At 46.0% G+C, this 23,475-nt stretch overlaps 1 protein-coding gene across 2 annotated transcripts in view; it reads right to left on the reverse strand.

The window, feature by feature from the left end:
* BAIAP3 (BAI1 associated protein 3) overlaps positions 1–22,956 on the reverse strand; it is a 248,888-nt gene extending 225,932 nt beyond the window's left edge. The window contains exon 1 of one of the 2 annotated variants that reach the window (XM_075565524.1): positions 22,832–22,956. Coding sequence is in view for 1 of the 2 variants with exons in the window: in XM_075565523.1 (XP_075421638.1) it covers positions 22,699–22,703 (5 nt within the window). In the remaining variant the exon portion in view is untranslated. Of the gene's footprint in view, positions 1–22,698; positions 22,723–22,831 lie in introns of those variants that run through there. The other variant, XM_075565523.1, reaches the window with a different exon arrangement.
* Positions 22,957–23,475: the final 519 nt, after the last annotated feature.

Here is a 23,475-nt window from a genome sequence, read left to right on the forward strand (position 1 = left end):
GATGGGTCGTGGAACCGCAGCACTTGAAGCAAACTCCGAATTCTCCAAGAAACCTCTTGCGTTCCTCTAGGGACTTCATCCTGAACCCAAAGCACTTGTTGAGTGGGTGTGGCTTCTTGTGTATGGGACATTCCCTGTTTGGGTCCCTTGGTTCCTTGTCTCCGGCGACCGACTGATCGGGAGTAGTTTGGGCCGTGGGAGGCACGTCCGTCCTGCGGGCCGAGATGGGTGTTTGGGGGTTACCATATCTCGTCGCTGGTCTCTCGTTCTTCGGGCTGCTTGCACTGTATGTGGTTTGCGCACCTAAGATGAAACTGGGATCGTTTCTTGTCTTTGCCGCTTCGCAGATGAAGCTCACGAAGAATGAGAATGGGGGGAAGACAACCTGCTTCTCCCTTTTGTATTTGGAACCTTGTGAAAGCCACCTTTCTTGGAGGTTGAAGGGTAGCTTCTCCAGGATGGGTCTCACTCCACGAGCTGAATCTAGGGCGTTGAGACCTATTAAGGAATGGTCTTTCCTTGCGAACTCCAGTTCTTGCAGCAGGTCTCCAAGATCTCGTAACTTCGAGTAGTCTTTACTCGTGATCTTGGGGAAGCTCTCGATTCTTTTGAAGAGTGAATCCTCGACTGCTTCAGGGCTGCCATAGGTCTCTTCTAGCCTTTCCCACACTAGGTCCAGACCTACTTGGGGTTGATGTGCGTTTGCCGTCCGAAGTCTCTGCGCTTGCTCCCTGGATACGTTCCCCAAGAACTTAACTAACAGGTTGAGCTCTTCCCTTGCTGAGAAGTCCAAGCTGTCGATTGCGTCTTTGAACGTGAACTTCCACGTCCGGTAGTTCTCAGGGCGGTCGTCGAAGCTGATGAGTCCTGCGTGCACCAAGTCGCGCCGGATCATGTACTTGGCTATGTCTGTCAGACCTGAGACGTCGGCGCGTTTGCCCCGTTCTGAGGTAGTTGCTGGGACGGTCTGTGCGGTCGCCTCTTCCTTGGCGTGGACGCGTGATGGCTGCTGGCCAGTGTGAGGGGCTGTTTTCTCCCGCGTGGGTGTACCTGGATTACGAGCCTGTTGTGGTGCATCCGTGTGCGCTCTGGCGTGTGGATCACTGTTGCGGCTGTGGCTATCCCAGGCAGCGTGTGCCATTGACGGAGCAGCGTCTTCTCCTCGTGGTCCTAGCGAGTCTTCGTTGTCTGTGGTGTCGCTCCCTCCGTGTTGAGATGGTGCGCTGGTGTTTACACTGAAGAGGCTCCTTACGTAGTCTTCAGTGCGTTGGGCTGGATCCTCTGAAGCTATCCGTCTGTACGGTAGCTCCCCGCCGTCCTGTCTCGCAGCTGCTTCTAGGACTTCGGCTTGGGCTATGGCGGCAGCGGCGTCCTCTTCTTTGCTTAGAGCCTCTAGATCCGCGTCTAATTCGGCCTTTCTACGCGCATTGGCAGCGGCGGTGGTAGCAGCGGCGGCGGCATTGGCGGCAGTAGCAGCGGCGGCGGCATTGGCAGCGGAGGCGGCCTGCTCCTCCTCTTCTATGCGCGCCTTTTCTGCCCTTACGGCTGCCTCTCTCCGACCATATTCGGCCCTGGCACGTGCGGCCTCTGCTGTGGCTCGCGCCTTGGTAGCGCTCGCGCTTGCGCTAGACGCGTGAGATTGCACTGATCTTGCTGACCTTGATGAGTGTCTGGATGTGCTTGAGCGCTGCGATGCAGTTTCCAGCAAAAGGTCTTTTCTCACGCTTTGAGCGTCTGTGATGGCGGCCCGCACGCGGCTGTCACGTGCAAGATCAATGTTATTTTGTAAGTCTCTTTCTTGCAGGCTTTCGCCGGTGTTGGTTCTGGTCAAGTAGGTGATGTATGTTTCTGACAGCCCTTGGTAGCACGAGTGATCAGACTTTATTTGAATAATTGCCTGCGCGAGCTGTTGTGCATTATCGCCAATACTAACGACATTGCGTAACTCCAATGCGGTTGTTTCCCAGGCCAACTCTAATTTAGCGCGGTGCGCTTCAATGTCGCTCTCATATTTTTCGCGGCCCTTTTGTGTCAGTGTGACTGTCCGTTTGGGCCTTGCGCCTGCCTGCGCCTGTTGCAGATGCGCAGCGGTCTCTGTGTCTGAGAGATCGCTTTCCTGCGTGATGTCTGGTGAGGCTCTGAGTTCTGCCATGCTGTAGGTGTGTGTAGGCCTTTTGCCAGTGCGTGTGGCGTGCGGTCTTTTACCTTGTCAGCGTAGGGCGTCTGTCTCAGATAGTGCCGAGCGGTGTCCTGCAGCGTGCAGCGTTGGGGTAGCTGTACTTACAGGTGTCCGTAGGCTCCTCACTGTGGGGCTGAGCAGCGGGTGGACTCAGACAGAGAAAAAGGCGATTAGGTTTGTGTGTACAGTCTGTTTGCAAAGCTGCTGCCTTGTGTGCAGGGTTGCTTGTGCAGTGTAAGCTGCTTGCTTCTCTGTAAGGTTGCAGGCTGTGTGCAGTTTGCTGTATAAAGCTTGCTGCCCTGTCTGGCAGAGTGAAGCTGCTGCTTGTCCTGGGGTGCAGAGACTATTCTGTATAGCATAAAGTCTTTGAGTAGTAGCCCCTGTGTGATTCCCTAACACAGGTTTTTGTTTTACTGTTCTGTTTAAACTGCTGCTTGTTTTTGCAGAAAGCTGTAGCAGTTTGCTGTATAGCTGTGTAGAGCTGCACCTTTGTAGCATGAAGGCTGTGAGTGATAGCTTCTGCGTAGACCTCTAATACACGGTCTCTCTCTTACTTTCCTGGAACCAGGGTCACGAATGATGTATGATTAGTTCCAGTAAGCTCAACTCATGTCCTCCCTCTTCCAAAGCATGACAAGTCCTTAATGTCTTTCTTAATTTTATTGCTGGATTAGAAAACACAGGAACTTGTGGGTGTAGTGTAGGCAGAGAGTGCTTCTCTATGTGGGATGCTTCTATGAGGTTGGACTATGGTAAGAGAGAAAGGCCTTACCAGGGGTGGATGCAGACAGGTCTGTACTCACTGTAATCTAGGGTGGAAAAGAAAGTGAGGGGCAGGGGTCACACTAAAGGTTGAGTGGGACTGCACTAACTGTCAGCAAAAGACAGGGGAGAACATGGGAAAGTCCATTAACTGGGAGGACTGGAGAAGCTGCAGTAGCAGTTCACTGATTATGTGCTCAGAGGCAAAAAATGCAACATTGTTGCATGTTACACAGGCACAGTGTGTGTATGTGGAGCCAATGCCTGCAGCTGAACTTAAGGAGCTGACAAGCAGAAGGGGGGTCGGGCAGGAATGTGATTCTTGTTCCATGACATGTGCCATCATGTTGTCATGGCAATGTATTGTCATGTGACCTTGCAACGTCTTTTGATGTCGGGTTGCCATGACCACATGCCGCTGCAGGAGGAGATGCTGCTCCGGAGAAGGTAAGAGACGCAGAGGTCCTGCGCTCTTCTCCGGCGATCACTTTCATTGTTGTGGGGGAAGACGGGACCGCATCTCTGTAACTGCGGGGCTCGGTGCTCCTCTCTTCCTCCCTTACAATCCACCCCCCCCCCCCCCAACAATCTTACCTTGGGGTGAGGTGGTCTTCTCACTGCTGATCCAGTCCTGCACCCTTCTGGGCACTATTCCAGCTCCCTCTTCTGGTTGGGCGAAAGTTGGACTCAACTTCCAGCCACCGACCAGAGGAGGGCACCTGCCCTCAGCATTTGCCCACCAGGGAAAGCCCGAACGCCGATTTGGTCAAAACCGCCCCTGCATTCAACTATTCTAGGCAAATTTGTTCGGCTTATACCAGTTTAGACTTGGTGTTTTTTCTGAAGCGCAGAATACAAAGATATTACAACAAAAGAAGGTTATCAACTCTTCTTCTAATTATTATTTTCTGATCCTCCTCTCGTCTCCTTGTCTCTCTAATTTCTAGCACTTCTAGGGTTGCCAGGTGACCGTTATAGAACCGGACTGTCCTGTATTTGGACACACTGTCCTGTAAAAAATTAGAGGTAATACTGGACATGAACACCTGAACCAAGCACACTTTAAACATATATATATATATATATATATATATATATATCATTTGAAAACGTTGTATATTTGCTGTGCTTATGGGCAATCTGATTGGTCAGTTGGTCTGTCACTCACCCTCTGGCCAATCAGATTGGTCTGTGGCCCGGCCCCGCCCCTACACGCCTCTCATTGGCTTGCTTGCTTGCTTAGCTGGGGGACACACACACACACAACCACCCGGCCACTCTCCTCTTCCTCACCCCGCGGCCTGGCCCGCTGGATCCCCCCCATCAACCTAAGCTCACCTCCCCGCCAGCTCCCCCCCTAACCCTAACCCGGCCCGGCCATCCGCTATCTACATGCCGCCGCAGCCTGAGGTATGGGGGGTGCATGTGGGGGATGCCGGCCCGATAGATATTTGCATGCCTCTGCCGCTGCATGAGAGGGGGGTGAGGGGGGGGGGAGAAGATGCAGTGGGGGGGGGGGGAGGGGAGATGTCACCCACCCAGTCACTAACTCACCCATTCACTAACTCACCCACTCACCCACCCACTCACTAACTCACTCACCCACCCACCCAGTCACCAACTCAAGTCACCCACCCACCCAGTCACCAACTCAAGTCACTAACTCACCCACCCAGTCACTAACTCACCCACCCATCCAGTCACTAACTCACCCACCCATCCAGTCACTAACTCACCCACCCACCCAGTCACTAACTCACCGACCCAGTCACTAACTCACCCACCCACCCAGTCACTAACTCACCCAAGTCACTAAATCACCCTCCCACCCACTAACTCACCCACCCAGTCACTAACTCACCCACCCACCCAGTCACTAACTCACCCAAGTCACTAAATCACCCTAACTCACCCACCCACCCAGTCACTAACTCACCCACCCAGTCACTAACTCACCCACCCACCCACTAACTCACCCACCCAGTCACTAACTCACCCACCCAGTCACTAACTCACCCACCCAGTCACTAACTCACCCAGTCACTCACTCATCTCACTCACCCACCCAGTCACTAACTCACCCACCCAGTCACTAGCTCACCCACCCAGTCACTAACTCACTCACCCAGTCACTCACTCAACTCACCCAGTCACTCACTCAACTCACTCACTCACCCAGTCACTCACTCACCCACCCAGTCACTAACTCACTAACCCACCCAGTCACTAACTCACCCACCCATCCAGTCACTAACTCACCCACCCATCCAGTCACTAACTCACCCACCCAGTCACTAACTCACCCACCCAGTCACTAACTCACCCAAGTCACTAAATCACCCTCCCACCCAGTCACTAACTCACCCACCCAGTCACTAACTCACCCACCCAGTCACTAACTCACCCACCCACTCACCCACCCACCCAGTCACTAACTCAAAGTCACTAACTCACCCACCCACCCAGTCACTAACTCACCCACCCAGTCACTAACTCACCCAGTCACTCACTCATCTCACTCACCCACCCAGTCACTAACTCACCCACCCAGTCACTAACTCACCCACCCAGTCACTAACTCACCCACCCAGTCACTAACTCACCCAGTCACTCACTCAACTCACTCACTCACCCACCCAGTCACTAACTCACTCACCCACCCACCAAATCACCCACCCAGTCACTAACTCACCCACCCAGTCACTAACTCACCCACCCACCTACCCAGTCACTAACTCAAAGTCACTAACTCACCCACCCACCCACCCAGTCACTAACTCACCCACCCAGTCACTAACTCACCCACCCACCCAGTCACTCACCCACCCAGTCACTCACCCACCCAGTCACTAACTCACCCACCCACCAAATCACCCACCCAGTCACTAACTCACCCACCCACCCAGTCACTAACTCACCCACCCACCTACCCAGTCACTAACTCAAAGTCACTAACTCACCCACCCACCCACCCAGTCACTAACTCACCCACCCAGTCACTAACTCACCCACCCACCCAGTCACTCACCCACCCAGTCACTCACCCACCCAGTCACTAACTCACCCACCCACCAAATCACCCACCCAGTCACTAACTCACCCACCCACCCTGTCACTAACTCACCCACCCACCGAGTCACTAACTCACCCAGTCACTAACTCACCCACCCAGTCCCTAACTCACCCACCCAGTCACTAACTCACCCACCCAGTCACTAACTCACTCACCCAGTCACTAACTCACTCACCCACCCACCAAATCACCCACCTAGTCACTAACTCACTCACCCAGTCACTAACTCACCCACCCAGTCACTAACTCACCCACCCACCAACTCACCCAGTCACTAACTCACCCACCCAGTCACTAACTCACCCACCCAGTCACTAACTCACCCACCCACCCAGTCACTAACTCACCCAGTCACTAACTCATCCACCCACCCAGTCACTAACTCACCCACCCACCCAGTCACTAACTCACCCACCCACCCAGTCACTAACTCACCCACTCAGTCACTAACTCACCCACCCACCAAGTCATTCACCCACCCACTAACTCACCCACCCAGTCACTAACTCACACACCCACCCAGTCACTAACTCACACACCCACCCATCCAGTCACTATCTCATAGTCACTAAAGTCACTAACTCACCCACCCACCCACCCGCCCAGTCACCCACATCAGTGATGTGAAGGGGGGGGGGCAGGGACATAGGTGTGAATGGGGGGGGGGCTTGTGATGTGAAGGGGGGGGTCACATTCATGTGCAGGGGGGGCCCAGATTGCTGTCAGCAGGGGACAAACAGAAAGGAGAAGGGGGAGAGAGAGATAGGGCAATGGGGAGCGGAGATAGGGGGTGAGTGGAGAGAGAGGGGGAGCGGGACCATTCAATCCCGGGCAACGCAACCTAGTGTGTGTATATATATAAATTCAAATAAAAAACAGCTAGGAAAAAAATAAATAAGGTCCATACTTTTAAAAGGCATCATAAAGAGCTCACTCAGAATAGGTGCTATTGTGAAAAGTGCCTTTTATTTCAGTGTCTTTAGCATTGTTGTAGTTTTCTAGAACAAACCTTTTTCTTGCCGCCGCAGCATTGTTCTGAATGATGCTTAACACATTCTGCAAATGCCATTTCATGGTCTTAACAATTGTTGTTTTTAAGTAATAAGAGAAGCATGTTGTAATCCCATTTTTTTCTTATGTTCTAGGCCAGGGGTCTCAAACTCAGTCCTCAAGGGGCACAAACAGGCTAGGTTTTATGGATATCCCAGCTTCAGCACAGGTGGCTCAATCAGTAGCTCAGTGTTTGACGGAGTCTTTGACTGAGCCACCTGTGCTGAAGCAGGGATATCCATAAAACCTGGCCTGTTGGTGGCCGTTGAGGACTGAGTTTGAGACCCCTAGGGTTTGAGACCCCTAGGACTGAGTTTGAGACCCGTTCTCAACTGGCATGAGGCCGAAATAAAATGGTATCAATCGCACCCAACAATGGCTGATCGCAGAGGCGTGAAGCAGATAGAAAAGCACTGATTCTTTGCTTCCCTACAGAACTCTTTGCTGGACCCAGTATGCTGTCCTATGTTGGGTCACACTGAGGTCTCTAAATCTCCATAGAAACGTTTCTCTGTCCCAGGTGCAGAAGGGAAAATTGGGAAATATAGTCTGAGTACTAACATATTATATAATGCTGGGCGATGATCTCCTAGATAAACGTAAACAATGGTTTATTCTTCATTCTATTGTTTAATGATTTGGACGTGTTATATAATCTCTTAATGCTGCAGGACAGGCTGCATTGCATTTTACAATCATTTTTTTATTACAGGGTTGAAGCAGGGGGTCTCCGGAACTTAACTGTGTTAATTTCAGCTCCGGGGACCCCCTGCTTCCAGAGATATCTCCGTCGGGGGTGCCGTTATCCCTGTGTAGTTTAAATGTCCCAGTCTGGCCAAAAGAAACCGCACCGGATGATGTCCCGGCTTCCTATTGGGCCGCGTCACACGGAACATTTAAAGCTGCCATTATGCTAGGCCAGCGTTTTCCAACCAGGGTTCCTAGGTACCCTTGGGTTCCCCGGGCATCCCTAAAGGGTTCCCGGCAATTTTCTGGTCATTTGAAATTTGTATCAAATACAGAAGAATTTACAATGCATCTGATCACAGAGTTGCTATTAGAGAGGGTTGGGGGTCCCCCAGAATTTCACTTGGGGTTCCTTAACCGAAAAAAAGGTTGAAAACCACTGTGCTAGGCACACAGTTCCCTGGCTGTGAAAACCCAATGCAGCCTGTTCTGCTGCTTTAAATACATTCACAGTGTCTATTTTACTTTTTAGCACAAATATCACTGGCTCTATGTAGTATTAAAGAAAAAACGTACTGCCTATTGTACTGCACTACGGAATATGCTGGTGCAATATAAATGATCATCATAGTAATACTGTTTGCAATGGGATTCTGTTCTTGGATACGCCAAGAAAACACAGCCAAAGTATTCCATGTATTGCACATTTCCTGCCCTCCTCTTACTCCTTGCAAAATTGCAGATGTGTTGTAGGGTATGATATTTTCTAAATAGGAGCGTTCTTCATAGAAGATGTCACCGGGTTCTGAAGCCGGCCTTCTTCATGTGTACGCAATAAGTAAATATGTCATTTCGGAATATCTGTTTTCAAAAAAGCCCCATCCCTGCCTCTGTAATCGCACCGCTAAATTCAAGGGACATTCATTGTCCCTCTATTGTAAGGGACACATTAAGGGTTAGATTACCTAGAACAGGAACGGACATTATGTTCCCTGAGTTAATGCTGCCTCCACAAAGCTAATTATATGCAAAAACAACATCCATACTCCATCTCCTTTGAATAAAAAATGTGACGTGATGTAAGGCTTGGCATTACTCCGATGCAGACCCTGAAATAGGGCGGAGAGAGGGAAATACAGTAACGCTCGGTTATTTAAAGCTGCAGACCAAGCAATATCCTACATGTGTGTGTGTTTTTTTTTAATAAATCAGTTCTGTACTATGAGAAAATATTTGTAGCATTTTTTTTTTAAACAATTCTGAATGACATTTTTAATGTATTATAATGTAACGAGCGTTTTGTTTCTATGGCAACCATTTACAAAGTCACATCCCCTTCCTCTTCTGAAACAGGCTCTGGCACACCACTTTTTGAGCCCTGCCCTCTCTCTAGCAGTGCACAAATTGAATCTAGTGACTGCCTGGTCACATGATCTTCCCCACAGAACTTTGCATCTTTGGTCCTCTTCTGCTGCACTGACAGCCATTTAGTGAACCCTAGAGCCGAATCATCACCGATCGATCACAGGAGAACAGATTGATCGGCAACTTGGCTAATTACTTATCATTGTGTGGATTCTATAGATGCACGTATTAAAGGGAAAAACAAATAAATAAAAAAAAGAAAACGGCAGCTAGGACGGCTGCTTTAAATCATGCCTACCTGAGGCATTACACCCATCCACTCTGCAAAAGCCCTATTTCGGGTTCTGAATTGGAGTAATAACTTAACCCCTTGCATGCCCCATAATGTGGCTACCATGTCATGAGGTGTTGAACTCCAGGGACCCTGCAACGCAGTGGCTGCGTTATAAACTTCTTGCTTGTTTCCCTGGGGAGATCGCTGGAGCGCTGAACGCGGTCTCAGGACTCGTCCTCCTCCTCGTCACCATCCCATGATCGCAGTGTGCCGATGCGCCATCACCCCTCCGGGACCTCGAAGGGTTAGATAACGCTATGTCCCCAACGTTAATCTTAGCGGACTTTAGTGAATAGAGGCTGCTGTAATAACCCCTTATTTGCATAATCTTTGCATCTCATCGTCCCTAACATCCGTTAAAGTTAACGCTATGCTCAACTCCAGTCCTCAAGGCCCCCCCACCCCCAGGTCAGGTTTTAAGGATGTCTCTGATTCAGCACAGGGGACTCAATCAGTAGCTCAGTCCTCAACTGCACCACCTGTGCTGAAGAAATGATATCCTGAAAACCTGACCTGTTGGGGTGGGTGGGGGGGCTTGAGGACTGGAGTTGAGATCCCTTGCTATAGGGGAAAACACAGCTCAATGTGTTACTGTCCTTAGTGGATACAGCGTTACTACTAACATGATCTTAGCTTAGCGCATCTAGACATGGGGTGTGCAAACTGGGGGGCGCGAGATGTCACGTTGCCATGGCAAGGTGACGTCACATGACCTTGCTGCGTCATTTGATGCCGGAGCTGAGAGGGAGGGGAGGGCGCGAGCAGGGGAGGAGAGCAGACAGGGGGGGGGATAAGCAAAAAAAATTAAAAAATACAACAACAACCTTGCACACCCCTGATCTAGACCTAAGTGGCATAAACATAGAGCAGGGTTTCAGCTTTTTTTTGGTTAAGGAACCCTAGAATTATATCGTGAAATTCTGGGGAATCTCAACCCTCACCCCACCCTCTGTTTCTCTACACCTCTTACACCCCCCCCCCCCAATCTCACTGCACCACTTGCACTCCCCCTTTCTCTCTCTTCCCCTTTTACACTGCCCCCCTCTCTTCCCTCCTTACACTCCCCCCTCTCTCTTCCCCTCTTACACTCCCCCCTCTCTCTTCCCCTTTTACACTGCCCCCCTCTCTTCCCTCCTTACACTCCCCCCTCTCACACTCCCCCCTCTCTCTTCCCCTCTTACACTCCCCCCTCTCTCTTCCCCTTTTACACTGCCCCCCTCTCTTCCCTCCTTACACTCCCCCCTCTCTCTTCCCCTCCCCCCTCTCTCCTCCCCTCTCTCTCTTCCCCTCCCCCCTCTCTCCTCCCCTCTCACTCCTCCACCTCCCTCTCTTGCTCAATTTCACCTCAAATACACACCCACACACCCCTCCCCCCAAACAATCTTACCTTGGGGAGAGGATGCCTCCGGTGCTCTGCCGGTCCTGTGGGCGGAAGATGGACTCGACTTCTGGCACCACCGGAGGAGGGAGATTGCAGGGTCACAGCCTGAGATAGTTGTGACAACTCCCCCCATTAGCCGCAGAACCCTTTAGGGATGCTCGCGGAACCCGGGTTGAAAATCACTGACGGACACTATGTTTTGTTTTACATAGTAGTACAGATGCAGCCGCCGCTATTTTAAGGCATCACGGCGCCGTTTGTGTGCGCTGCTGTACTCCACGCGGTATTCACGCCCCATTCCCGCGTTCACGCCGCCCTCACACCGCCAGGTTTACCGCTGTTGATTTGTTTTAATTTAATGGTTTCAGATTTCTTTGGGTGCAATTTTTCGCGTATCCGCAAGGTGGCAGAAATTAATGAATTGTAATGTGTACAGTTCTGTCTGTGCTACTGTGTCAATTTGCAGGTGTGTAAAAAAAAAAAAAAGATAAAAACCAAGTCTACCACATTGGTCCATTGTGATTCGACCTTGGTCCTTGAAGACGCTATCAAATGTAGGCACTCCATAATAAAAACTAATAAAACTCAAAGCTGTGTGCTTTTTTTCTACATTCCTACAGTATCCTTGCACAATTGCTGACTGGACTGGGTACCATGTATACACCACATGTATAAAAAACCTGACTGTAGTTATTCATTTGTAATATTTTCTGCAATTAACGCTGCAGCAGATAACATGGCAACTGTAGCCGAAATATATGAATATTTAATTTCAAACTACGATTTTTACAAATGTTCACCTGACGTTCGTGGTTGGGAGCGTTCGATAAGAAAAACCTTAAGTAGCGATCAGTCTTTTTTTCGCATTGATACAAGTGGGTATTGGGGTGTGGTCCCTGATTTTTACAGTATGTTTGATCATGGCAACTTCAAAAGGAGAAAGGTCGGGTTTAATCCATATAACATTAGTCAATCATAATCCAGCAATGTAACAGCGCCAGCAACGGCACCAGCACCGGCTTAAAATAACGGTCTGACCATCAGTGAAAACCTGGTGAACGGCAATCCTTGCTACCTGTCACCGCCGGAAAACCTGCAAAATTTCCAGCCTGAGCCTGATTTCACGTACAGTTACCAGCAAGCTTGCATGTACCAAAAAGATTTCCAGCTTCATTAGCTGCCAACTACAGTTGTAGCAGGCCAGCTATCAACTGTCAACTATAATGCAGACTACAGGAGTGACAGTGGCTCATCTCCACCCATTTAGCAAAGTTTATAATGGAGGTAAATACAATGTACAGTACAGTATTACGTTTAAAGCTGCAGTTCAAGCTGCCGTTTAAAAAAAAATATTCTTTTTTTTTAAAACAATAAATTTCAGTATGTGCATCAATACAATATGCACACAGACAAGTGATTAGCTATAGTAAGCTGCATTTCGGTCCGTTCTCCTGTAATCAATCACTTTGCTCAGGGTTATTTAATTCAATTCTTGCACAATTATTGAAAATGTAGTCCTGCAATATTATTGACTAAGCAGTTACTAAAGTAGATACAATTGGTGGACAGCTAGGGAGAGGGCGGGGCTCAAGAGCCAGAGCCTATCAGAAGTTTGTTCTCATCGTACAGACGCACATGTACTGTAGGATATTGCTTGAACTGCTGCTTTAATTCCCAATGACGCGACTTGACGCATGCACAATACCGGAAATAGCATAATTTTTTATTTCCCCAGAAAAGAAACACTTACATCAAGCTGAAAAAGGCAAAAGGAGGGATTTCGATGGACCTCTAATATCGCTTTTTTTTTTAAACGTTGCTTGCGCATTGTTAATCTGATTACACTAAGCCACAAAGCCTCCAATTACAAATGAACAGCTTCGGGGGAGGTGTCGATAAGCAGTAGAAATACTTTAGCGTGTGTGTGTGTGTGTGTGTATGTAGAGGGCTGTATGCAGGATTATTAGTTCAAAGAAATCTTTTGAACAGGTCATCATAATGTTTTGAAACACACACCCCCAAATAAAAATTACAGTAGGCCACCCACCTCATAAAGTACAGTATACATGAATGTAGTTTAGAATTAAAAAGCTAGTGATTGATTATAAGAATAGCAAAAATTGTTATGTAAGCCCATGTTGAAAAACAAAAGAAAAAAAAGGGGTCAATTTTTTCTCTCCAAACGTTTCAACAAGGTTCCAATGAGACATACACGCATGCGCCTAAATGTGATGACACGCATATGCATTTCAACAAGGTTCCAATGAGACACACACGCATGCGCCTAAATGTGATGACACGCATATGCTATTCAACAAGGTTCCAATGAGACATGCGCATAAAATAAAAACCGTATGAAAAGAAGAGCAAGCCTACAGTAGCAAGTTGACAGTATTGAATAATAAATAATACATACCGTATAGAATAAAAGATATACATTTTTATTTTTGGGGTTTCTTAGCAGAGACATACCTGTACTGTACTGTACTGTACATACATGAGCGGACAAAATATTTAACATTCGGAAGCAACGTTGTATTTTTGTATTATTATTCCCATTATTATCCTGTACAAATACAACACTTCATTCGTACAAAATACTTCTTTCCCATGTACTGTACACCATCCAGTATGAACTCGTAACGTTAATCTTCAAATTACAATTACTGTACACACTTGCAGAACTGTACGACAATAAAAGGCAGGTTGAATTGCTACAGGGTATTAGATTTTTAAGACAACAACTCGCGATCACCCACTTGAGTTGACGGTATTGCAGACCGCGAACAAATACAATTTTCTGAACCCGATAAAAATCAGAGTCAACACGCGTCTTAAGGCGGTAAGGTTGGAAGAAATTGCGCGCCATCACATGGGTATTCCGAGGTATAAACCGCGTTATTTGCTAAAATTATGGCCGCTGCATCTGTAATTGTAACAATTTGTGTTGCTCAGTCTAACATCACTGTGGTACTGCCAGGCTTCTTCTACCAGTTCTGCAAAGGGGCCAGATCAAAAACTATTTAGGTGTACAGGGGCCACAAGCCTATTGCAATGTCATTTATATATATATTTACAGACTTGAAAATTATTATATTTCAACATTTTACAATCATTTCCATATATATTTACACATTTTCAGTGTGCAAAATTCTACATATGGGAGATGTTTTGAAAACGCCTCTCCTACCACCGGATTCAATGGGAGCTGACGCCTGTTCAGGTGCGTTAACCTGTAACGGAGCGTGATGACTCTGGGGTCTAGTTGGTTAATAATTTCAGTGCCAGAGATACGTTGCTGGTCTCTTTAGCACTTTAAGGGTTAAGTATATATCACTGAGCTCTAACCTCTGTAGGATATAGCATTATGACCAAGTGACTGAAACAGCTATTTGCTATTTTGTCATATTAGAAGTGATACATTAGTGGAACTGTCTATAACTGAGGCCAAACATATGTTTAAATTCCTGCTTCCTCGCAAATTGCGTGTTTCCTCTCACCCTTTGGAAACCCAAATCTCCAGAAGGAACATTTTGTGATTAACACCAATATTTTGTTTCAAATCTGTCACGCCAAACATCGGGAAAAAAACACAATCTCATCTTGTAGTAAACACTTAAAGCCTGCACTGTATCACGGCACACGGGTTCAGCCGGCATATGGGTGCCTGCTCTCCAAAAGTGCTCTACGTATCTGGGAAGCAGCGTACACACACCACGTTCCTTTGTAGTTGCTATGGAAAGGATTTACGTTTCATTGAATAACGATGTCTCGTGAAACACACACAAACAGTCATCAGGCACTTGTGGTGTGATTTCCCTGTCCAGTTTGACCCTGCCGTTCTCTTTCTTGATACTTTTGTGACGTGGGGAAATAACAAAGAGACTTTCATCTTCTTAAAAGGTGAAAATGTGAGTCCCGGGAACGACGCCGTTTACAGAAGATAACGGCGCGTGACTAGTTATAAACATATACAGTTGTAATAATGGGATGGCACTTTGCCAAGTGACACAAAGTGACACATTCTCACCAGATGTATATTAATTCAGTATACGGTGAACAATTTTGGAAATGAAAGCCTGTCACCTGCACAGTAGGCAACAGCGTGGAATATTTAAAGCACAATCTTTACATTCCAAATTAAGTAACCAAGAAAACAACGTTGTAGCCATTCTTATATTTTAGTGATCTGGCTAGGTTCATAAGCCGTGAAAAGAGAGAAAAAAAACATGGTAGCAATTTGTACTAAATATTTTTTATAGTTTGACTAAGTGGGCACATAATTGCTGATCAAAACTGAGAATGTGTTTTTTTTATGAACCAATACATAGAGACAGATGAAATTTGAGGTTGAATGATTAATGGAAAAATCCTGATGTTTACCCCTGCTTGAGAAATGCATCTTTTATTCTTTTATGTGATACACAACAATTCAAAACATATGCTCTAATGTATTTATAACATGGGTGGGCAACTCCAGTCCTCAAGGGCCACCAACAGGTCTTTGACTGAGCCACCTATGCTGAAGCAGGGATATCCTGAAAACCTGCCCTGTTTGGGGCCCTTGAGGACTGGAGTTGCCCACCCCTGATTTAAAGAAACAAAAAATAAAATGAAGTAATAACATTTGATAGTTCTTGTTGTGCTGATCTACTTTGTTTTTTTATATGATTTTTTTTTCCACCTGTTTATTATTGCATTGGCACTAGCTGTTACCATGGCAACCTCTGGTGCTGTGTGTGAACGGTAGGGGCCATTTTAACTTCTCTGGGACACACACACTCAGCAACTGACTAGGAAACGAGGATTTTAAAAAGCCGAGCAGATTGGCAAAAAGAAAGAAAATACTTCTTTGTTGAGCTGAGGGGATTCATCTCCACAACCATCTGTTCACTTTCATGGGGTCCGTGATATCAAAAGTACATGACACAGCAACGTTGTATAGAAAGGTTCATTGTTGACTTACAATATTGATTGTCATACTCTTTAGCATCAATAAGGGAGGGAAAACCCCTTTCTGTATTGATAATAGCTAATATTACAGAAACAGTTCAAAGTTATAGCAGCTATTTCACCCATCCCTGCAGAGTCTGCCTGAAGACTTTGTGCAAAGATTATCTACACTCCTACATAACTCCTTGGGTACAAGGCTTCCATGGGGGGAGAGGAGTGCAAGACCCCGGGGGACAGGTGGCAAAGGAGGGTCCGGCCGGCTGAATGCAGAAGTTTGGCCCGACCGGAAGTCAGACATTTGGGAGCCCATGAGTACACTTCTGACCTGAGCGCCAGGAAATACTGGTAGCGGGTCTGCTTGGGTATATATCTGGTAGAGATGTCCCAGAGAAACTCCAAGATAGACCGTTGCTGCCAGAAAAGTGCACATATAATGATCTAACATATGTCCATGAAAATACATTAATGAAAGCGCTCCCGTTCAGTCTCCCAATATGTGGTACATGATGTGAATAAAACTGATAATACTGTGCACTTGTGATATCTCTCCGGTACGGGGCTAGAGTGTGGTAAGGAAGAAGTTTGAATGCGGTGCAGCCGTGTCCCCAGCCAGGGAACTATACGCGGTCTTAAACACCCTGCTCCTCCGCCACTGCCCTCACAAGACCCGGCGTCACATACAGCAGTAAACCCCACGGCGGGGGTAGGGAAAGTACTCACTATCTTGACACGCCGTGTCTCAGCTCCGGAGCTCCAAAGCTGATCCACCCGCTGACGTCAGGCTCCACTGATACGGAAATGATACGTGCTCCAGCCGAGGTGTATACAACAGGAAAAGGGTTTTCAGGCGGGCACTGCAAACCGCAGGGGCATAAAAAGTGGATGTCCTCACGCAATTGCTAAAAGGTTGTTTATTGAGTGCATTGGCACAGTAAAATACACTGCTACATGGAAACTCTGACGCGTTTCGTCCCTGCTCGCGGACGAAACGCATCAGAATTTCCATGTAGCAGTGTATTTTACTGTGCCAATGCACTCAAAAAACAACCTTTTAGTAATTGCGTGAGGACATCCACTTTTTATGCCCCTGCGGTTTGCAGTGCCCGCCTGAAAACCCTTTTCCTGGGTATATATCTGTCCTTCTCTCTGTGATCCTCCAGCATCAAGAGGCCTGCGAGGTGTTAAAAGCTGTGTAAACTATTCTTCAAGATGTGCGACTCATTTGCGGCGAAAGTCAGACATTTGCAGCTAGCGGAAAAGTCCTATTTCTTACTTGGAGAGCAATTTTTACCAAGACTTTTGTGTAAAATGTGGTGATTTTTTTTAAACAATGATTTAATTTGTAAAAGTTGGCAAAATGGGCAAACTTTGCACATATTCACATTTTTTTTTAAACTGAATCAACAGGCCTCCTTTACTACGATGTTTTGCAGTTTTGAGAAGGCCGTCAAAATTGCAGGAGACTTTCACAGAACAAATCCGGATACCATCGCCCCCGTCTGTAACTCGAATTTCATTAGGAGACAAGAAAAAGTGCTGGAGCACTCAAGATTTTCCAAAAGTTCAAACCTTCACACTTTATTAATCCAAGAAATAATAACAAAATAAACTGTCCCAGAGTCATTATAGCGCGATCTACTGTAACACGCCCGAATGGGCAGTGTCTGCCATTAAAGTCAATGGCGGATATCCCCGATTCGGGCGCAATACAGCGGCTTGTGCTTTGATCACTGGAGACTTAAGAGTTACCTCTCGTTTTCAAGTATGTCCTGGTTACAAAATAATACGTTGACAGCATTGCAAGTCACAAACATGTTTAAAACAGGAAACCAGGCGAAGTCTTGAAAGACCTTTAGGAGGCGTGTTTGAGGGACACCGGTAAATTGTTCCAGAAGTGGAGTGTTCGGTAAGAGAAGGAAGAGCCAGCACATTCTTTAATGGATTACTGTACTGTACGACATACCATGGTGTGAGTATTAAGTGATAAACAGCACCAGTGCTACATGGGCCTAGGTATTTTCCAGGAGAATCTATTACAAGTTGGAGTGAGCGCTATGAAATTGTTATACAATATCATTAATTTACAATATCATTAATGTACAACTCTCATGTTGGCCCATCAAAAATATACAACGTATCAATGATATAAATTTCTAGACCAGGGGCGCGCAAACTTTTTTCTTTGCGTCCTCCTGCCTGCTCTCCCCTCCCCTGCTCGCGCCCCCCCCCCCCCACACTCCTTTGCTGCGGCATCATTGACGTCACAATGTCATGTGACGTCAAATGACGCGTTGTCATTTCACTCCACGTTGTCATGGCAATGTGTCACCAGAAGCCGCCGGAGACGAGGTAAGGGATATACAGAGGCTTCGTGCGCTCCCCCATGCATTTACTTTGAATGTTGTGGGGAAGAGCGCGGGGCCTCTGTAAGTGCCGCGCCACCTCCCCCCCCAGTTTTCTCACCCTTGTTCTAGTCCTTGCAGGGTTTAACAGTTGGTGTAGCTCTGGGACATTATTCTTAGGCCTCAGATATAGTGCACGCGAGACGGAGCGCATGACGTCACGCACGCCTGTACTAGAAGCAATCCGTGGCCTGTAGGATTGCGTGACTTGAGGCATGGCGAGGGCGTGCCCATGACGTATCGGGAGCGGTTTGCCCTGATGGGCTGAACCGCGCCCGGGACCCGGCCATCGCACGGCAAATTCAAACAAATTTGTCTCGCAAAGTATTGGTCTCCCCGTCGCGTGCGCGCTACTGCGCTCTATAGCCGTGCGCATTGCCTTCCGGCATTTTGAGATTGGGGCGCGCGATGTCGGTCGCCCCATCGGTGTTACTATGGACGCAGCCTGAAGTAGACACCAGTCACGAGCCATCATATTTTTTTATATATTTATATCTGTGTGTCCTCACTCCGAGTCATTTACTCTTATGTTTAAGTCCATTACTGTCTGCATATTCCACCCATGTTGAACGATGTTCACATTTCTAGCAGTTTCCTTCACCTCAGCGTCCCCCTGTATTGAGATAAATCTGTCCCTTTGCATTCCTGTCATTTCAGAGACAATGCCTCACCTGGGTGCATTGTAATGTTTTTCTGAAACGATGAGGCACAGATGAAGCCATTAGTATGGATCTTTACCTGCTGCCACAAACATGAATAATGTTGAGCTTTTCTTTCTGCATGTTCTGTATTTTATTGCAAGCTTTGGTGGCAACATTTGTCATATAATTTGAGTGATTTGCACTACGGTTTTGATGTTTTTTTTATGGATGTATATATTTATTTGTATAACGCTGTCCATGTACATAGCGTTTCACAACAGTACTAGAAGCAGCACTATAAAATGTCGTATTTTTTCCATACTATGCCACAATGTGTGCCCTGTTATGCAGATCCACCAAGCTCTGTCAGGACTCATAACGTGGGGTTACCTAAAACAGGAGCTGACTTTATGTTACCCGAGTTAACATGCTATCCTCAAAGCTAATTATATACAAAAAAACAACGCCCCTTCTACATCTCATTAGCATAGGCTTAAAGTCATGTTATTGTAGCATAAACTGCGTTATCTTCCAATAACGTGACGCTATGCCAGTCGTGGCGTTACTCCTATCCAGCCCACGACAAAGGGCTTTTGCTGAGGTGGAGACAGTAAAGGAAAATACAGCCAGGAAACAACGCTATGTTATTTTAAGTGTGACCTATTGTGGCGTTACACCCATCCAGACCCTGCGAGAAATCTATTTCAGTGCCTGGAGAGGAGTAAAACCAAGTTTCCGTTATAACTTAAATAATGTAACGTTACGTCTCCGCGTTAACTGTGCTTTATGGTTAACGCTATGCTCTTTATGGGAGCAAACAGATGCACCGTTGAAGTTAGGTTATTGCCACATTAAGGTACATAATGGAGCTTTGTGGGATGGAAGAGCTGTTTTACAATCAATGGTCAGGAGAGTACAGTCTTATTAGTAATAAAATGACGTAGAGTAACGTTGCAGTAAAAACAAAACATATGTATCTACCAGCACAACATAGCAGTGGTCACTGTCCCTGTGCCATGTCCATGTGAAAAGGTCTCCTTCTTAAAAAATGGAACCAATCTCACAGCAACTCAAGAAGACATCGGACACAATGAAGGAGCAAAAATAAAAGTTTCTGTCCTGTTTTACAGCACCTAACAGAGGTAAGAAAAGTGTGCGAACCTAAAAAGTCAAAATGGGTCTAGAGGCATTATAAATTGTTACTTATTATATATATTTTTTTTATCCCTCCAGATGTATTAGTTAATTCTGCCTAGCACTGCTCATTCTGCACATTCTCAGAAATGCACTGTTTACTGGATGCCAAAAAAAGCACAAAATAATCAGATTAAAAAAAACAAAAAAACATCTCAATTGCTTATAAAGTTCTTTCTGTTCTGTGCTGAATCTGGTTTTGTTCTTTTTTTTTTTGCTCCTGTTTTGCCTCCGACAGACTTTGTGCATTTAAAAAATATACAATGTACTAAGGCTACATTAAATAAATCTATAAAACCTACAATTATATGACACTAAATGTGGGGAAACCCATCATTATTTTCCCGCAACAGATTATTAGTTAGTCTGGAAATCCTTTGAAATGCTTCAGCGCTTTGCAATTCTAACCTGTTCAAAATCTTTCTTAAATGTTCCTATCTACCCCTGTTATTGACTTGTTAAAAAAACAATACGTGTCAATCTTTATTCTTAACCCATTCGCTGCCGGTGCGGGGAAAAACACTGGGTTTGGCAAGGCTAATGCAACAAATCACATTCACTATTCATATTTTTCCTTATACAAAATCATGTTTGTGACCAGGCGGAACAGTTACAACCCCGTTCATTTCCCCCCCCAGTATTACAACAGTTTCTGGATGTACAGGTTTATCCATAAAATGTCTCAAGGTACTCAAGGACACACCACTCTCGCTCTGTATAAAGCGGGATATATCATGCATAACTTGTCAACAGATGATCACAGCAGGATCAATTGTGCTCAACTCCAGTCTTCAAGAACCCCCAACAGGTCAGGTTTTAAGGATATCCCAGCTTCAGCACAGGTGGTGCAGTTTTCGACTGAGACACTGACTGAGCCATCTGTGCTGAAGCTGGGATATCCTTAAATCCAGACCTGTTGGGGAGTGGGGGAGTCTTGAGGACTGGAGTTGAGCCCTCCTGATAAAAGTCACAATCTTAACGCCTTCACGCAGAGGCGACCTAGAACCCATTCCAAGGCAAGACTATCGCATGAAAATACTGACCTCTCACCCATCTCAAATACAAGGCTTAGCAAGCCAAAAGCAGTCACCATTTAGGGATATATGTGCAAGTTTCTAATCTACCTGAAAGATCATATTATGCTACTTATACGTCCAAAGAAATCCATTAGAAAACAAGTTTAAGAGAACAATGACAACGTTATCTATAGTGTCTACATACTTGCAGCTGTACTGTATTCATGTATAGAATATTGTTACCCACATAGTACATGGCTATGGAATACATTGGTACCATTTGATGAATTTATAATAACATTTATACCAATACCCCACCCCCGCAGTGAAACATAACAGGTTATTTTATCAAGCTCTCACGACTGCAAAACTTGGACATTGCGGATTCCAAAAAGAGCAGAGAAAAATCCCATTCATTTCAATTTAGAGTTGTGTGTAAATCTGGTGCTGTGTTCTGCATCTACATGGTACCAGTTTTGCAGGCAAAAGACTGTGCTAAATATTCCCCCAGAAAAAAAAAACGCTGTCATGGATGTTTGTTATCCTTAATGGAGTGTAATAAGGCACTTATTGTGACACAAACAGGAATCTGGAGGCAGCAAAACAGCCAGAAGAACCTCTTCCCAAAAGAAACAGCTATTACAAATGACAAAAAACACTGCATGTATTATTGTCTATTCTAATATTATTACCTTACAGTGTTTTCCCTGTCACAAAAGCATAAGCACATTTTCTCACAAAGCTAACCCAGGGATTCTTAACACTTTCATTGCTGCCTGTTGCTAGATACAAGCAAAAATTAACACATCTTATTTTCTGCACTTCGATAAATAAATATATAAATATATATATATATATATATATATATATATATATATATATATATATATATATATATATATATATATATATATATATATATAACACAAGAAAAAATTACCTTGTAAATAGCACTTGAGTATAGCAAAAATACGAAAATGTTTTACACACAATATATTATACCAGAAATTACACGAATATATTATTCTATAAAGATGTTTATATTAAGTCACATCATAATTATTGCATCCCAATATTATTACCTGTTTTACTTGACTTTGTTTGCACAGGTATCCCCTATCTTCCCACTATGCAAAAATAAGCACAGCTAATGCCACCTTCTTCCACCTAATACTACATTACATTAGATCTAATACTATTTTTCATAAACTACTTCAGTGCTGCAGGATCTTGTTAGCTACAAACAAGAGAAAAAGGAACAAGCACAAGTCTGAGATCCCTATTTCCATCTCATTCTGTCCCTCTAACTTTTGCACAAAATGCATCACATCCCTCATTGTGGCAAATCACTGGTAACATCAGTGTGTGTATGTATATAAACAAACACACACACACACACACACACACACACACACACACACACACACACACACACACACACACACACACACACACACACACACACACACACACACACACACACACACACACACACACACACACACATCTTCGTATGCTATATTATACAGCTATAATTCGTTTAATCCCATCACAATTCTCTCTCTCTCTCTCTCTCTATATATATAATATTATTATATATACATACTATTTTCAATTTAGTTTAAAGGGTAATCGTCAGAATAAATGCATTGCAACTTGACCCCATAATGCGTTTGCTGGCCCCTCTGGCAGAGAAGGGGTGAGTTACCCCATGCAGAATAGAAGTGCATGCTGCTTGGCTCCGAATAAAGGCAGCACGGTGTAACTGGCGTGCAGGGCGCCGGATGGTGTTACCTGTTGCACGCAGGCTCTGTGCTGGGAGAGGGCAGCTCGGTGGAGCGGTCTCTGGAGTTAGTGGTGCAGCTGTGTGCAAGGTGCGCTGGGCTCTGCCAGCCACATCCAGGCTCTCCGCGGCACGAGGCAACTGACTCCCCTTATATGGGCAGAGGGAGAGGGGGAGGAGGGGGGCTGCAGGGAGGAGGGGGCTGCAGCCTGAGCTTTGCAAGGTGAGGGGTTGGGGGGGGGGGGGGGGGATGTGACACAAGGGCAGGGATTATCCAAATGTTGTCTTTGCAGTTTGCAGCAAGGAACAGGCAGCATGTGATAGGCATAATGAAGTATCTCTGCACTAATTAGCCCACTGTACTTATATAGCAGGTGCTTGGGTCCTACACGGCCAGCTGCACCTTAAAAAACATGGTTTTATTCTGTGTGTCTGTGTGTGGTACATAGGCAGACCCTCCCCCATTGTGCACAGATACACAGGTAGCACTCTAGTTCCTCTGCTTGTGCTGGATGGAGGAACTTCCAAGAAAATCCTATGGACGTCCCCTAACCACTGTAGGATACACACACAAGGAATGGTAGGTACAGCTAGTCTTACAGCACCCCAAAACACGTAGTGTACACTGTTAAATAGACACAGCTGGAGGGTATGC

Source organism: Ascaphus truei, chromosome 11, assembly GCF_040206685.1.
Source record: "Ascaphus truei isolate aAscTru1 chromosome 11, aAscTru1.hap1, whole genome shotgun sequence".
NCBI lineage: Eukaryota > Metazoa > Chordata > Amphibia > Anura > Ascaphidae > Ascaphus > Ascaphus truei.